At 46.0% G+C, this 16917-nt stretch overlaps 3 protein-coding genes across 6 annotated transcripts in view; 2 read left to right on the forward strand and 1 right to left on the reverse strand.

Moving 5' to 3' along the window:
* Positions 1-4166, forward strand: part of PPTC7 (protein phosphatase targeting COQ7) — a 21373-nt gene extending 17207 nt beyond the window's left edge. The window contains exon 6 of the mRNA XM_041488294.1: positions 888-4166. Coding sequence (XP_041344228.1) covers positions 888-946 — 59 coding nt within the window. The 3' untranslated portion in view covers positions 947-4166. The remainder of the gene's footprint in view (positions 1-887) is intronic.
* On the reverse strand, positions 3893-11862 carry RAD9B (RAD9 checkpoint clamp component B). Its single transcript, XM_041488290.1, has 11 exons — positions 11809-11862; positions 11037-11107; positions 10090-10239; positions 9751-9865; positions 9060-9159; positions 8851-8957; positions 6900-7006; positions 6392-6456; positions 5778-5900; positions 5233-5485; positions 3893-4967 (listed from the first exon to the last, which is right to left on the reverse strand). Exons 1-11 carry the CDS (start codon positions 11840-11842, stop codon positions 4836-4838), a joined length of 1257 nt encoding a protein of 418 aa, XP_041344224.1. The 5' UTR covers positions 11843-11862; the 3' UTR covers positions 3893-4835.
* Positions 11863-12627: 765 nt separating this feature from the next.
* On the forward strand, positions 12628-16884 carry VPS29 (VPS29 retromer complex component). 4 transcript variants are annotated; one of them, XM_041488298.1, is made up of 5 exons: positions 12687-12757; positions 13158-13169; positions 14917-15108; positions 15270-15505; positions 15810-16884. In XM_041488298.1, exons 1-5 carry the CDS (start codon positions 12755-12757, stop codon positions 15925-15927), a joined length of 561 nt encoding a protein of 186 aa, XP_041344232.1. In that variant the 5' UTR covers positions 12687-12754; the 3' UTR covers positions 15928-16884. The 4 variants fall into 4 exon arrangements, with proteins under 4 accessions (XP_041344233.1, XP_041344232.1, XP_041344231.1 ...); XM_041488297.1 differs by having other exon boundaries at positions 12740-12757; positions 13155-13169; XM_041488299.1 differs by lacking the exon at positions 13158-13169 and having other exon boundaries at positions 12628-12757.
* The last annotated feature ends 33 nt before the right edge of the window (positions 16885-16917 follow it).

Consider the following 16917-nt stretch of genomic DNA (forward strand, 5'->3'; position numbering starts at 1 on the left):
AATTGGTTTTTTGGTTGAAATTTGCAACTCTTATATAATTGGCATCCCCATAGTGATCTCTCTGTTGGTTCTACTTCTGTGTTTTAGAAAGGTACTGGCAAAACAGCTGGTAGAGCTCAGAGCCTGAGCAAACACCTTTCTTTTAACAATCTTTTACATCAAAATAAATAAGTAAATAAAATTCTGCCAGTAAAGATGTTCTCATCTCTGTATCAGAGGGGCAGGATTTCCTGCAAGAACCTTAAGCCCCTTCCTCAGGTAGCAGCTGTCACACTTGGGCTCTGTGTTGCTCCAAGTTCAGGCACTCAGTAGTGAGGCTGCAGATTTCCAGAGTCCAAGGGATTGGTTTGACGTCCCACATAACAAAACCTCTCTTCTGGGCCATTTCTCCAGGATTTAAGTGTGTTGCTCTGGCAGTTGAGGATCAAAAAATAACTATTAAAAATGTTAAGAAGCTTTTAGGAAGACCCGAGGTAATACAGTGCTGGAGAAGATGCTAAAGAGGTGCTTGATTTACAATGGAAATTCCTGAGGAGATCTGATTTCATGGCAGTTTACATGTAACAAAGCAGTGTCAGGTGTTTTGTGCATTTATTCAAGAGTCTGCTGAAAACAGGCTTTGAGCTGTGCCAGCTACCAGCAATGCTCAAGGTTCTGACCTCCTTTTCATAGTTTGATCTCACTGGAGCTTAAAAGGAGCGTGGTTTAGTGCTGTGTTAAATGTCACCGCGCCCCTCGCTTTGGAAAGGAGGTGGGGGAGGCAGAGTTTGTGTCTACTCAAACCAGGTTTTGGACACTTCAGAGCTTTCCACGGGGATTATCACAGATCATCAGAAGACACCCCACTGTGGTTTGATGAAATAAGGGAGTTTTTGCTTCCATTGCAGGGGGGAAACCAGACGACATCACCGTCCTCCTTTCCATCGTAGCCGAGTACACAGACTGAGGTGCTGTCCGAGCTCCCCGGGCCCCCCGGCCGGTTTCCTGCTGGCAGGATTGTTCCTTCCTTCCCAGCTGCTCCGGGCAGCCAGCCCTGAGCCCGGAGCCTGGCCCGAGACGCAGCTGAGGCCCTTGCTAAGAACCACTCGTAGTCCACTGGTCTTGGTCTGCCAGCAAGAGATGAAGAAGCTCAAGGCTTGGAGCTTGTCTTTGAGAGCTTAGTCCTTGTCCAGAACAGGGGAGGATCCATCCCCCAGCGTTGGAGATGTGACTTTCCAAGGAGTGGGATTGGTTGGTCACCTTTCAAACTAGATCAGTAGGTAACGCCTCTGCACCAGGGCATATTACTCTATTTCCTAGGAACGTTCGCTGTTGTTGAGGGTGTGTTACAGACCCAGTTCCATAAAGCATAGTCTTGTTCCAGTGATAGCCGAGGTTTCGTGTTTCTGAGCTCCGGTTTTCAGGAGATTTATAACTGCTGTAAACATTCTGCTCTTGCCATCCATGGTGTCAGCCTTAGGAGCCTTTTCTAGTACGAGATTTCAAACAAACCTAGTTCAAGTTATATGGATGCAAATGTGTTTTGTGATTTCAGGTGCTTAACTGTGATCTTAAAAGTTCTGCAGATCATTCGTCCATAATGGGCCTGGTTCTGGATGTTTTGGCTGTGGATAATTTTTTTTTTTTAAACAAAAATTCTAGCTCAGTCTCAAACAGCCGAGCTGGCCACAGTTGAGGTCTTTCAGCATTTGGACCCATCTCAGCGTGGGGTGATGGTAAATGCTACGGTGGGAGGTTGCACAAAACAGCTCATCCTCAACTCCGAGCGTCTTCACTTTGGGTAGATAATTCTGTTGTTAATATAAAACATAATTTGTGTTAATGATTGCCACTCTCGCTTGTAGAACAGAATATGCTGCACCAGTTTAAGTCCAGTTGATCCTTTCTGACTCCAACAGGCACCTCCTTGCTTCTGCTGCGGCAGCGGCAGCGAGTACGAAAATGGAAACTTAATGAATAATCAGCAAAGCCTACATTTCATTTTAACTAAAGTTTAGGGGTTTCAATGATCCTTAATGATGTTTACAGTTATCTAACAGCCACTTTGCAATATGACATTTCCTTTTCAATGACAGTAGCTCACATTTGTCCCCCCTTTTCCAGCCAGCTTTCCTTTTCCTTTCCTGAGGCTCATGTGAAAGCTGAGAGCTGTAAAGATATATATATTTTTGGTCAGTTTTTCATTAACTTTTTTGCTGGTAGAGAAGTATGTAGAAATAAATTAAAGCCATGTTTTTATATATAAAAAGTCGGGTAATGTTGCTGTTTAGGTGAGTGCAGTTAAACTTGGTCAGTAAGGAATCTTGCCTGCTCTCAAGAGGAGATTTTTACTACCTGGTTTATTGTATTAAAACTGTTTAAGTTTGAGGTTACCTCAACTTGTTTAAAGAATTTTTGTGGACTTGTACTGTATATTTGCGTAACAATGTCAAGCTTTTATTTAAGGTCATTTAACATGTACCATGTACATGTCATTTTACTATATTTCAGTGCATCATGCTTGTAACAGGCATTTCATTTATAATAAGTGATTAATTTGGGAGCTCTTCAGTAATTTATCTGCTATTCCTCAATTGGCATAATGTTAGATATCTACTTTAAATCACCTTGTAATTACTTGTCAAAATGCCTTAACTACCCTAACTTGACCAAAATAGGATTTTGGTGAGGGTATGGGGAGGATTATATTAATGAAGAAAAATTAATTAATTTTGTGACACACGAACAGTGAGTGGTGGAGAACTTTGCACAACCTGTCAGTCCTTGTTGTTTTTAACCTGAACAAGCTGTCTCTGGCTGTCTTGGAGGAATGTATTCACATGCAGAACAGGGCTTTGTTTCTTGTTTGGGAGGGGCCTTTCTCTCCCGACTCTGGCTGTCTTTACATTTATCCAGTATTTACTCGCATGCTTCTGGATTAGAGCAGATTTGATCAATTCTTCTTTTCCTTTGCCCTTCCCTTCAAGTGACGCCCCCGTGGCCCCGGGCTGTTCTCTGCTCTCAGCACAGTCCCCAGCCCTCCCTGTTCCCCTTCCTGGCTTTCCAGAGCTTTCCCTGGGGACTGTGTGGGTCAGGGGTCTGGAATTCCCCAATTCCCGCTCCTCCCTGTCTGTGTCCACAAAGCCGTTTGCCTCCTATCACACCATGACCTGTTGGGTTTTTTTAAATAAAGAACAAATTTGGCTTTTGATTTACAAATCATGAGTTTTTCCCTCACCGGGCACACCAAAGACCAGTAAAGCTTTTAGCTTTTCCATCTGTTTATAAAGCAATACTGTATTATAAAGAATTGATATTTTTATCACATGCTTGATTGTTTTGGGTTTTTTTTTAAGATGTGCACTCTGAACATATCAAACCTGATTTTTTCCTATGAACTTAACGCTGTCTGCGCACAACTGATCTTTGGAGAAGGAAAGGACAGGGCCCATCCTATCAAAAATAATTCCCAGCGATGCATGAAGCAGTAACACTTGCTAGGGGTTAGGTCAGTGGGAATGTTCACCAGAGGAATGTACAAGAAAGGTGTTTGCTGAGCACGAGCTGCCTTGGAGCTGCTGCAGAGGGTTGTGGTTGGTTTTGGGAGCTGCTGGGTTGGGAGCAGGATCTGGAGGAACGGGAGGAGCTTCGTCCCCCAGGAACCTGGGATTGCTGCACAGCGGCCGTGGGGATCGGGGTGGGACAGGGCGAAGATGTGAACTGGAGGAGCTCTGTGGTTCCTTGCTGTTTTCCTGGCTATCTTTGGGAGAGCTGCCACATACAGTCCTAAATGTCCTTTTCAGGCTGAAAACAAAACCAAACCAAAAACCAGATTTGGGACCAGGCAGTTACAAGTGAGTCGAGGAGAAGAGAGAGGTGATGATCTGGCAGGGATGGGAGGATTTAGTGATGGAACATCCTTTCTCCAGGGGAGGAGCAGCTGCTGTGTGGAAAAGCCGACTGTATGCAGTAGTTTCTGACAAAGATAGCTGAAACAATGAAGCAAATCCGAGTCTGTATCTGAGGATGCTTTTTTGTTGCTGTTAAAATGAGACTATCATCTATGCTTACCCAAGAGGCAATTATGTGAATTTCATGTCTGAGGTATAACTTATGCAGGAATAGTTCTGTAAATACATTTAAATAAATTGTAAAGATATTTAATAAATATAGTATTTATACTAAAATGTGCTTTTTAAAGTCAAGTTGCCTGCAAACCCTCTGTTTGTTGATGTGGGGATGTGGTTGGAGGCACAGAGGCACAGCCAGGGCTGGGGGGCTGGGCTGTCACTGTGACCTCCCTGCTCGGCTCTCGGGGCCACACCTGAGTGACACCCAATGCCTTCTGCAGCAGCCTGGCAGACAGATAACCATCCTTTAATTGACTGGGAACTTCAGTGTCGTATTCCAGTGTGACTTTGGAAATACTGCACTGCCCCTGGCGTGTGGGGGGAGAGACTCCGGGAAGGAAAAGAATAATGCAAGTCTGAAACTCAAACCTTTATTTTTTTAAATGCAGTTCTGTGACAACTTTGGTTTTTCAGTTAAAGGCTGGTTCTAGAGAACCTGTAAAAACCTGAGTTCTCCCTTAACCTGATGGGGTAACAGAGTTTGAATTCAAACTGAGCCTCTCTCCAGTGAGAGTGTTCTGAGAGCAGAACCCCCAGCAGCTCCTGCAGAACACACAAACCTCAACGGAGTCAATCGTGACCTAAATTTGTGCCATTACCAGAGCACTGGCAGTTCCAGAACGTTCTGTGCTGCTGGGTCACAGCACCAGTGACAAAGGCTGGGCCTGCCCTGCCCCTCCCTCCTGGGCGCTCCCCACTGTCTGTCCTTGGACCCCAAGCCCTGCACTACAGAACCGGGGAGCTCTGCAAGGCACCCAGCTCCTCCTCAGTGTCACTGGCTGTCACCAAGCTCTGGAAGGTGTCACCGACGGCCTCCTTCTCCTTGTAAGAGACAGCTCCAAAGAACAAGGAGTGGAACTGGAAAATGCAATATTTGTACAGGTAAGAATTCCGTGATACAGAATTTGGGCATTAATTATTTGTGAAGTTTAAGATCTTTCTCAGCCAGCAGCGTTTCCCATTGAAACCCAGCTGCCCCCAGGAGTGTTCCCAGCAGTGCTGGGGTTCTCCAGCTGTGCTGCTGTCACAGCTGATCCCACTGAAACCCCCAAGTGCACGTGGGGGTGCTCAGCCAAACAGCAGCTGTGGGGTTCCCCTCCTGGCACCGTGGGGAGTTCCTCACCTTGGCATAAGGAGCCTCTGTGGCTTCTCCTCTGGCTGGCTGGGCCGTGGCTGCTCCTGCTCTGCCTGGCACATCCCTCTCTGTGCCTCTGGGAATATTTTTTACCTCTTGTTTTGCCAGACCACTTGGGGGTTTTGCAGGGTCCATGCTCTGAGTGTTTCCCTTCTGCTGTGGCTTTTTGGAAGTGGCTGTGACTGCGTTGCTGGCTCCATCCATGGAGGTCTGGTCAGATTTATCCATGCCAGTCCTTGAGCTGGATTGAACAGAGTAGGGCAAGTCAGAGCTGGCTTTGTGTTTCATTGGAATATCCTTACTTTCTGTTTGTGAAAAGATTACAGCTTTAGAGGAAATTCTCAGCAGCTTCCCTCCTGCTGCACCCACACCCCGTGGAGAAAGCAGCAGCTTGTACAGAGCGTTCTCTCTTGCACCCCCTTATTGCTGTTGTGCTGCTGAGATGTTCCTGAACCCCTGTAGTTCACAGTTTTCCTGTGAAAATCTGAGTTTTTCACCCTCTTAAGGCCACCTGCCCCCTCAGCCCCTGTTACCTGTCCCAGGGCCGTGGGCAGCAGGCAGGCTCTGGGGGAGCTGCCTCCTTCTCAGCCTCACACAAGGTAGCCAGGATAAAGCTGGCCTCCAGCAGCAGGTCCTCAATGCTGAATGCAATGGGTCTAAACACGAGAATTGAGACCAAACAGCACAGGGAATTACAGATGCTGTGATTCCACCTATTGAATTAAAAAGCACCTCCTCTGAAAAGCTGGAAAGCTCCTGTATTTGCTGCTGAGGAATGAGAGAGGGGCTCCTCTTACAGATCTCACTGCTCCAATCAGCAAATGCTGTGTCCGAGTCAAATGATAGCATTAAATATGTAATTATTGAAATTATATTAATTCAGTAAATGTATTGTTTCTTTAAAACGCTAAATAAATAAATCATTGCCTGCAGGGGACTGAGAGCCTCAGGTGTCAGGTAATTTATACACAGGAGCTCATCAGTCAGCACAGCTGCCTTGGCAATGCCCACACTGGGGTTCAGTGTTTATCTGGAATTACAAACTCTGGAGTGCAGGTTAGAAATGGCTTTGGCTTTGAGATGAGGAGCTGCAGTTCAGTGTTCACTGGGGACTGCAGGCCCCAGCCAGGGCAGCTCCCACACGTACTTCCCACATCTGTCGAAGTGGATGGACACAGGAACGCTCGTGGCTTCGGAAAACGCCAGCAGGCCCTGCAGAGAAGGAGGGGGTGAAGTGCTTGTTAAACCAGAACACTGATACTGGAATGTGAGTTTATCCCAGCTGCTGTTTACTGGCAAAAAGAGGGGAAAAGTCTGCTGCTTCCAAGAATGATTTCTGTCCTTCCCTGCCAGAGCCTTGCCAGAGGAGGTTCTGCATGGAGAACATCCCTGGTCACGATGCTTTCCCTGGGGCAGCTGTGCTGTGTCTGCCCAGCACAGAAACCTCTTCTCTCTTTCAGAAGGGCTTTTGTTTGCCTTTCAAAGGATCCTGGGGTTTAAAGCCAATCCTCACCCAGGTAAAACCCTGCTGCTGTCAGGAGGGCTGCTGGGGCACAGCCCAGGGCCACTCCACAGGGACCATCCCGTGTTGTCCTGGTCCAGTCAGGCAAATTATTGAGAAATGGATTTTCTTCCCAGACAAATTCTTACTTTACCCTCAGTTCTTTAAGGCAAAATGTCACTTCAGAATCTACTCCAACTTGAAAGTAGTCAAATTCCTCTGGACTGAGCTGTATCTCAGTAAGCATTGTCCTTGAAAAGTCTGTTTGAGATAACAACAAAGTCAGGGACTCAGGCAGTGAAGTTTGAACTCAACACTGTAATTGTAACCTTGAGGTTTTTACCTCAGCATTGTTTGAACAAATAATTGTGGTTTTATAGTGGTTAACAGTAATAAATGTTTAGCTTATATACATATTAGAATTAAGTAAAATCCTCAATTTATTTGCAGTACATTGCATAGATTTGAATGGATTTTAACAGAACCTGTTCCATGTTCTGCTGTGTGAGCTAACCTAACACCTGCTGCTGCTCTTGCAGATCTGCTTCTTCCACAGGCATCCATCACAAATAATATTCCCAGCTGCCTATTGTTGCATGGATGGGAAGCCCAAAATGCAGCGTGACTTGAAGAGATTAATCAAAATTAATGACAATTACCAGAGCACAATGGAGGTGGACAGCGGCTCTTTGTTTTAAATTACAATCCTTTCCTGACACAGGAAAGTGGCAGCAGGAAATTGGCTGTTCACTTTCAGGTGCTCAGTTTTTTGTTACCGTGAGGTTCCTCCGAGCTGTCAATGGGTGCGTGAGGAGAAAGTGAGAGGGAGCTTTCCTGGCGTGTGACAGTCCTGGAGAGCTCAGAGAAATTCCACAGCAGCTCGAGCTGCTCCCCGGCCAGGCCGGGCTGCCAAGGAAGTGCTCCAGGCTATTCCCACTCTTCCCTTTCTCTGCTCTCTGTTTTATCTCCCAGAGTCAAACAGGCTTTGCAAGAAGCTCCTCGTGGCTGTGGCAGGGGTGTTTGTCGCACCCTGCAGCTGCGGCTGAGCCACGAGGGGTGGGCAGAGGGTTCGATTTCTGTGGAAGCCCCAGGCGCTGCAGGCAGGGAGATTCACCGGGCACAGCTCCTCTCACTGCCCTGTTCCCTTCCCTCACTAGGCTCTTGGTATCTCTTTACAATTTACCATTTTTTCACTTTCTTTCTTACAATAGCCCTGGTAAGTGAATGTTTCTGAAGTCACCAAATGTGCCATTCAAAATGCAAACTCTTTCTTCTCAGTAATTTCTGCCCTGTTTCACTCCAGCCACTTTCTGCTCCTTGATCCTTCTCTTAGCCTGTTCCCAGCCCAGTTCCCAGCCCTGGGCTCTTCCCAGATCATTCTCCTCAGCTTCGGTCACAACAAGCATGAAAAGCATCTCTTTATTATATGATACACAAGAACCTCTACTTCAAAACCACAATTTCATCTTCAAAATTGGAGTCACATCCCAAGAATCTCCAGCTGGTTCTCCACCTCCTGGAGATGTGACCATGGCAGAACAGTGCAGGGCTTACTGACACTCTGTGCTGTCCTCAGACTGAAATATACTCTCTAATGATATCAATTCTATAATTGTGGTATTCAGATTTAAATAGTTCTTTTTAAAACATAAAATTATCCCCTTTTTCCTGGCAGTTGCCAGGCTGCTGCTCTTGCAGCACAGTAATTACCTCTTTCAAAGCCTACAGCAAGTGGCATAATTTATTTCAATTGGCTGCTCAGTCTGAGATCTGCCACTGACACCAGGAAGATGTTTCAATTTATTTAAATTTATTTAATTTATTAAAACCAGAGGGTGGCAGCATGACTTAAAATCTCTCTCTGTAATGTTCTGTTAAAAATGTCATCCAGCCATAAAATTCATCCCACATTTATGTCGTGACAGTTATTATTCCTGGAGTTCACCTCAAAAAAAAAAAAAAATAAAAAGTTAAAAGCCCAAGTACTGGCTTACATTTTGAATTTCCTTACCAGTGTCTTCCTCAGTGTAACTCTTGTCACCTCAAAAAAAAAAAAAAAAAAAGTTAAAAGCCCCAGTATTGGCTCACATTTTGAATTTCCTTACCAGTGTCTTCCTCAGTGTAACTCTTGAAACAAACTTTCATTGGAGTTACTGACAAGGTTATTTCTTCCTGACTGGTTGGGAAGTGGATCATCACATCAGCCAGCAGCCTATAAAATGTCATTCAAAACTAAAATATTTCTATCTATGACTATTTAGCATTTATTACATTAGAAAGTAAAACTAAAAAAAAATATTTCTGTGTTTGTTACCTGGAGTGGACTTTAAGAATGTTTGGACACATGTGCTTTGCAAAAACAGCCTGCAAGGGATCACACTCCTGAAATGTCAGGTTATAGGTTTTTACAACACCTGAGTATGAAGGAAATGAACAAAAATCAGTGCTTGGCTGTAATTTTAAGTGTTTTTTTTTTAATATTAATTGTTCAATAGAGGAAGTAACCAAGTGACCTAGTGTAGCTATATGGAAATAAGTCACCACCAAGAGGAAAAGGAATCCACCTGCCATCTTGGACTCCCTCCATCCCACCAGCTGTGCCTGGACAGCACCTGAGTTTTTTAAGGACCCACAAGAAATAAACCAACAGATGCAGGGTGGGAAGCAGCCCCAGTAATTAACTGGTAAAATAATATAAATGGGAGTGGAATGCAGAGCACAACCCCCCCAGATCTCTGCCCTTCTGGGCAGGGGTGTGCTAAGGGAGCTCAGCTGCCTGCAGACCTAATTCAACATATTATCCCAAACCAGTAACCCCAGCTGGATTATTGGCAACACAAACCTGCAGCACAGCACAGCTCTGGGGCACGGGGAGATGATGTTTATTTAGGAATTTTGCAGAGGCTGATGCTGATGGACATTCCCAGTGCTGCTGGGCTGAGGATGACAGGCCTGTGTGGATAACAGCATGAACTGCTGTGGTTTTCACTGCCCTGTGACCTTACCGTGCCTGCAGAGCAGCTGGAAGGTGACGTGCTGCTCACTGGGGCTGGTGGAGATGCTGCATTTCTCTACGTTCCTTTCCAGCACATTTACACATCTAAACACAGGGAGAACTGACTGGGAAAAAAAATAAAATCAGTGCAGATGTTGCTCCCTGAGCAGCTTTGCAATAAATGTAATTTCTCTGGGTTTGTACCCTGGTTTATCCCAAGCTGCTGCCCTTAGGGTTTCCCCAAACCGCTCTGGGGACACAGAGAGCCCAGGCTGATCCTCACCCACCACAATTTCAGCTGCAAATTGGGTTAATTTGCTGCTGTGTGTAACAACTCACTAAAATGTACCTTAATTATCAATTTACAGGGGAGGGATAACTGCTTCTCCTTCTGACAGGGCTGGGGCGCAGCTGTGCAGCAGTAATGCTGGAAAAACATGGATGAGAAGAACACACATGCATATGCTGACCTCGAGGAATTCACTGATCTTAAGGCAAGCTGGAAATGGAATCACAGAGTCATTAGGGCTGGAAAAGACCTCCAGCATCACTGAATCCAAGCACTGAGGGAACAGAAATAAAATGATTTATTAACTCAAAACTTGAACCTTTTAAAAAGAGCCTCCTCTGGGCTTCAGTGCCACCAGCAAACCTGGAAATTTACATCTCAAAATTATAAAAAAATTTAAAAATGCATTTTTATTTGATTTGAAAATCTTTAAATAAAAATAATTGAGTTACCCAAACACCCAGAGCTCAGCTTGTGTTTGAGGCATTTGAGAGGCATGATCCATACAGATGAGCAAAGACACCTCAAAAATTCCTCAGGTATAAAACCAAATATCTGCACTTGTGATTTTCCATCCTCCCAGTGAGCCAAGGAGAGCTGATCACTTTTACCTAAGAAACCTCTGGAGAAAACACTAATTCTGCTGGAAATGGTGTTTGATTAATCAGAGGCGTTAATGGATGTGTTCTTCCTGTTGAGTCACAACAGTACAAAACATGTTGTTTTCAGAGGCAGCTCCTGTGTGGTACAAAACTCAAACCTTGTGACCTGTGACAACAGAACTGCACCCCGTGGCATTAATCCAGATGTCCTGGACAACAAAAAAACCAAAGGATCTTAGGGCAGAGTAGGAATGAAATCTTCCATGATGGAATATGCATAATTACAATCACAGAAATGTGATGTGATGGACTGAAAGGTACCTGTAGAAAAACAGAATATCCAACAGTATAAATATTTGGCTCATAATAAAGAATTTTAAATTAGAAGAAATAAAATTCACTTACACCTTTTTCTATGGGGTCAAACCAAAATTCATCACTAATCCGTGCTATGGCATGTATTGCTCTTCCAAACACTGCCAGGGAAAGAAAACACTGCAATATGCATTCTAAATTAAATAAAAAGGTGGCACTGCGCTTTGTCCAGAATAATCCAAGAGGAAACATTACAAAGTTCTTATATATTTGAAAGAAAACGGATGGTGGAAACTGTTACTTTTTCTTTTTAATTAATATTTTAATTATCCAAACCCTCAATGTTTTGGAAATCTGCCCCTGACGAGGCACCTCGGACATTGCGTGTCCCTTTGCAGCACCTGGAGTTACCACAAATCAAATCAATGAGACAAAACTCCACCACGGGGACTAGAAATGACATTCAGCAGATGGAAAGCCTGGGAAGAAGGGGACATCTGGAGAGATGGAATCCTAAGAAAGCCAGCGGGGCCCAGCAGAGGGCCTGCGGATCTGCCTCAGGCAGCGGCGGAGCAGCTTTTGGCACAGAATGCCGCACCAGGAGTGGAGCTGTGCCCCTGGAGGGGCACAGGGGACCCGCAGCCCGGCCCTGGCATCTCCCCCTGGCTGTCCCCAGATCCCGCACAGCTGAACAAGCCGCAGCCGCGCACTCCCCGCACAACGCCCGCCATGAGGGAGAGGCGGATCCCCCGCCCCGCTCCGCTCCCGGCGCTCGTGTTCCGCTCAGGGCCCTGCCGGGGGTGCCGCGTTCCCGGTGTCCCGCAGCAATCCCCGCGTGTGCCGGGCTCCCCGGGCCGGGTACCTCGGAGCTGCGCCCCCCCGATCACGCACTTCATGGCCGCCCTCCCTCTCCCCTCACGGCCGCCCCCCCCCTCCCCTCACGGCCGCGGAGGGCGGGAAACGCCGTGAGGGCAGGGCGCGCGCCGCGCGGAGCCCCGGATGTGGAACCCCGGGATTGTGGAATTGTGGAAATACGGAATTACGGAATTATGGAATTGTGGAATTAGAGGTTGTCCCGAGTCACCCGCAGGGATCTTCAGCCCAACGCCCGGCCCTGCACAGACACCCCAACAATCCCACCCTGTGCGGTCCTGAGGGCTCTGTCCAGCCTCTCCTGGAGCTGTGGCAGCCTCAGGGCTGTGCCCATTCCCTGGGCAGTGCCCAGCACCCTCTGGGGAGAACCTTTCCCTGATCTCCAGCCTAACCCCCCCTGACACAGCTCCAGTCGTTCCCTGGGTCTGTCCCTGTCCCAGAGCAGAGATCGGAGCTGCCCTCGGCAGCCCCAGCTCAGGAACAGAGCCGGGAAACGCCCCCGACCCAAAAGAAAAGGGCTGAGCATGGCACTAATTATCATGGGAGGCAAGAGAATCATTACCTGTGGAATACTAATTAATAAGAGAACTATGTAACTTATAGTCAATGAACACCAATTCTTTTGTTTCCTAAAATGCATAAATAGTAAAAATAATTGATAGTCGGGGCGCTTGGCTTGTGGGAGACCACGGAGCGCCCAGGCTTGCGCGACTCTGAAATAAATAATCAGTGTTTGTCTGTCTCTCTCTCTCTCTCGTCATTATCGGCTCGTTTTGCGGACAACTCTCGTTTCACCTGTGTAAAACCCTGACTGCGTAAAAACCCAGCCAGCGGAAGGCGGCACGGACGCGTTCGGCGCTCTGTTGTCCCTTCGCAGGCGCCGTAGCGGGGGCGGTGCCGGGCGGTTCCGGGAGGGCCGGAGCGGAGCGGGCGCGATGGTGAGAGCGGGGAGAGCCCGGAGCCCCCCGGGACCCCCCGGGCACACCGGAACCCCCGGAACCCCCGGCACGGCCACAGCAGCCGGGCCCGACCCGGCCGGGCTGGGGCAGAGCGGGCGGGAGGGCGATCCCCAGCTGAGGCGAGGCCCCCAGGGCGGTGAGGGCCGGGCCGTGACTGCAGGAGCTCCGTTTATAATTTGTCTTAATTTTATCGTAATCGCATTAATAATTTTTTTTTTTAAATTATTTAACGCTTCTTTCATAACATCGACAACTCATTAATTATTATTTGCCCGTTCATTTGGCTGTGTTTTCTCTTCTGTTGCTTCCTCTCGTTTAACATTGATCATGTTCCGCCCTGTTTCTCATCCCCTGCAATCAACTCCTTCATTCCCAGCAGGCTGGGCACAGAGTAAGTCACTCCTTGGCTCTCGCTCACACCCCTGGGAAGGGCTCGGTCGTGTTCCTCCGTGGCACTGGCAGGTGGCTCCGATGAATTTAGGGGCTGCTGGCCATGCCACGCCTCAGATCACACCCAAAATCCAGGTGTTTTGTCATTTGTCGCCACTGCTTTAAGCTCTAGATACGTGTGGTGATTAAACCCTGCAGTGCTGCTCCTTTGGTTTGGTTCCTGCAGCTTGCTGAGCTTTTCTGTAATGAAGGGAGCTGAAATGTGAATTTTGGGGAAGCGTGGGGCTGGCATTTTGTCAGCAAAGGGGATTTCTGTGCTGAGAGCACACGCTGCTGGCTCGGTGGGTGTGTGAGGGGCAGGATCATTTTATTAAACATCAAATACATAACTGGTACTGCACACTGAAGTCCCTCAGGCAGCAGTGAGACAATCCATCTATTGTCACTTATTAACCCACATCACTGTTACCCACTTGTTACCCACAAAGACCATCAAAAATGTATTTTTTTTTTTACCTTCTGGTTTGATTTTAAATTGGTCACTCATTAATTAAAAAGCTTTTTTATTGCATTACCTGTACTTTCAACCATCTGTCTCCAGATGGGTTTGATGGTGGAACTGAGGTGTTCTTAATCTAAAAAAAAAAACCTAAACCAATCAAAAATACTCCCCAAACTCCCTCTGCCTTCTTGAGCACTGTTAGCCTGAAGGTAACTTCATGGCCTAAAATCCCATGAGGGGAAAAAAAATCTTTAAAAATACAATTTCCTAGCCTAGTTATATTTGTTTCTAGAAATAAATCTGGGCTGTGTCCTTTACATTTGAGGGTGTCATTTTAGGAACTGCCTCACTAACATGAAGTGGAAGATAAAAATCTCTTTAATTTGGAGCCATTCTTTGAGTTCCTAGGGCTGAGTGTCCCCAGATCCAGGGTTTTCCCAGAGCAGTGCCATAACATTCCCTGCTTTATAAAGCTTCTCATGCCCTTTTTGCACAATTAATTTGCCCTGTGTTGCTTGCATTATTGCTTTATTTGCAGATTTCAAGCTTGTGCTGTTAAGCCACGGCCTTGCACCATCTCAGGCCTTAATTTTGAAGCCCCCCTCTACATTTTTATTTTGGCATCTGAAATTGTAAATGTGTAGGAGTGGTGACAGGAGCACTGTGCAGTGACCTGGATTGGCTTCTCTGCAGTGCCCTGTTTGTATTTTGTTGTTATTTTTTAGCCTTATTCAGTTTTTCAGTGGTTTCTACCATGAGGACTCAACACTCTTCTGTTGCAAATTTGCTGCTTTTTAAAAATATTTTGGTTTTTTAATTTTTTTTAGTAAGGGGAGAGAAACTTGAGTTTTTTAAAGAGAAGTGGCTGCAGTTTAGCCAGGTCTATGCTTGAAAAAGATTTAAGTTAGAGAGAATAAACAGTGGGGTGGTTTATGGCAGCTCCCAAATTTGTGTAAAATACAACAGGAACGTGTTAACAGTGCAGCTATTGCTCTGTTGGCCTTCAGCAACAAACAGTAAACTTGTAGAGCTGTTTGTGAATCCCCCTCTGCTCATGGCCTGGCAGAGACCCTCGTTCCCCACGGAACAAAATCCCATCACCATTCCATCCTCACTGCCACAGCTTTTGGGTCCAAGTGCCAGGGTGTGGCTCTGCAGGGGACACTGCAGTGCTGGCTGTGCCCTAACCCTGTGTGTCCCCTCTCTCTCTCCCTGTGTGTCCCCTCTGTCCCCTTTGTCCCTGAAGTTGGTGCTGGTGCTGGGTGACCTCCACATCCCCCATCGCTGCAACAGCCTCCCGGCCAAGTTCAAAAAGCTGCTGGTGCCTGGCAAGATCCAACACATCCTGTGCACAGGGAACCTCTGCACCAAGGACACCTATGACTACCTCAAGACCCTGGCTGGGGATGTTCATGTTGTCAGAGGGGACTTTGATGAGGTAGTGTCTGGTTTTTTTGGGGTATTTTTTATGTTTTTTTTACATTTGGAGTTCGTTCAAGTAAAAGTGGTGGAATGAGTTCCTGAGGTCCCCCCTTCTGGGTGTTGGGTTTAAATAGAAATCTGTCTAATCTGGGTTTGGTTTATTTTCTTTGTTTTTAGAACCTGAATTATCCTGAGCAGAAAGTTGTGACTGTTGGACAGTTCAAAATTGGGCTGATTCATGGCCATCAGGTGATCCCCTGGGGTGACATGGCCAGCCTGGCACTGCTCCAGAGGCAGTTTGATGTGGACATCCTCATTTCAGGACACACACACAAATTTGAGGCATTTGAACATGAAAATAAATTCTATATCAACCCAGGATCAGCCACAGGAGCCTACCATGCCTTAGAGAAGTAAGTGAATGTTGGGGAGATTTTTTTGTTTTGTTTTTTGTAGAAAAGCTGAACTACAAACTCCTGAGGGTTAATATTTCTGATTTAAATGTCAGGGAGAGGATAGTTAGAGTTGTATAACTCACACAGTTGTACTTGCTCAGTCTCCTGGACTGAAACATGAAATGCTCACAGCCTCAGATCTCATGTGCTGTACTTACAGAATTAATTCCCATTTTTCTTGAAGTGATTTCTGCTGAATATTGGTAAAACACTAAGGGGGTTATAGACACACAGTCACTATGATTCTTTCCTCTTTTTCCAGCAACATCATTCCTTCATTTGTGCTGATGGACATCCAGGCTTCTACAGTAGTTACATATGTCTATCAACTAATTGGAGATGATGTGAAGGTAGAAAGAATTGAGTACAAGAAATCCTAAAAAATGTTTTTGCTTGTCTGGTATTTTTACCATCTCTTTCTGAACTGCAAGTTCCAAAACTTGACTGCTCGTTTACAGCCCTGCACTGTCTCTAACAGCTTAACAATGTAACTTCTTGTCATGAATTTAAACAACCTTGTGTTTGCTTTTCTCTGTATGATTTGTAAAATATTCCATTAAGATAACTGTCGAAATACTGTTCCTTAATGTTGTAATAAACTCCACTTCATAGAAAAGCTGAGCTTGGTGAGGTGGTGTTGGGGAAGAATGCAGCAGTTGTGGTGGTTTGGTGCTCCCCTTCCAAGGGATGCTTGGACAGGGCTGGAACAGAGATTGAGGGCTCTGGGACCAGGCTGGGTTTGCTCCAGAATCCAGTTTATATTTAATTGTCTCAATTGAACACTCTCAACTAAGTTCAAGGAGTAAAATGGCTTGATAAACTCTGAAAGGATTACACTTACCTTGTAATTTCACTGCAGAGTCTGAGTCTTTTTCTGATCAAAGCACTTTCAGATCTCCCTGTGCTTTCGTGAATGATGATCTCATTCAATCTATAACCAGTGAGGAGAGGTTTCCTTTATTTGCGGCTCACATCTGACACTCCACTTTTTGTGCTCTTTGCTCCATGCACAGAGGCTCTCAATGATGTAATTCCATGTGACTCTAAAGCTGCTGAAGATAAATCTGGGTTGTTCAAGGAGCAGCACCTTGTGGCTCCTCTCTTCCCACAGCTGCAGGCACCTGAATGTATTTAACAGCTCCCCTTTCTCACAACTGCTGTAACTTTCCAACAAAACAGATTTTTATCTTTTGTTTCCCCCAGCAGAATGTTTAGGATGGGGGCAGTTTCCTTGGCCTTTGGTTTATGACACTTCCATCAGCTGGAACCCTTCTTTCTGTGTCATGAGCTGACTGAATGACTCATTTCTATTCAAAATAAACCTGCTTTGCCCTGGACAAAAAGACATTTCAGGCTGGTGTCTCAAGAAC

The sequence above is a fragment of the Pyrgilauda ruficollis genome, unplaced genomic scaffold, assembly GCF_017590135.1.
Source record: "Pyrgilauda ruficollis isolate IOZ18807 unplaced genomic scaffold, ASM1759013v1 scaffold9, whole genome shotgun sequence".
Lineage (NCBI taxonomy): Eukaryota > Metazoa > Chordata > Aves > Passeriformes > Passeridae > Pyrgilauda > Pyrgilauda ruficollis.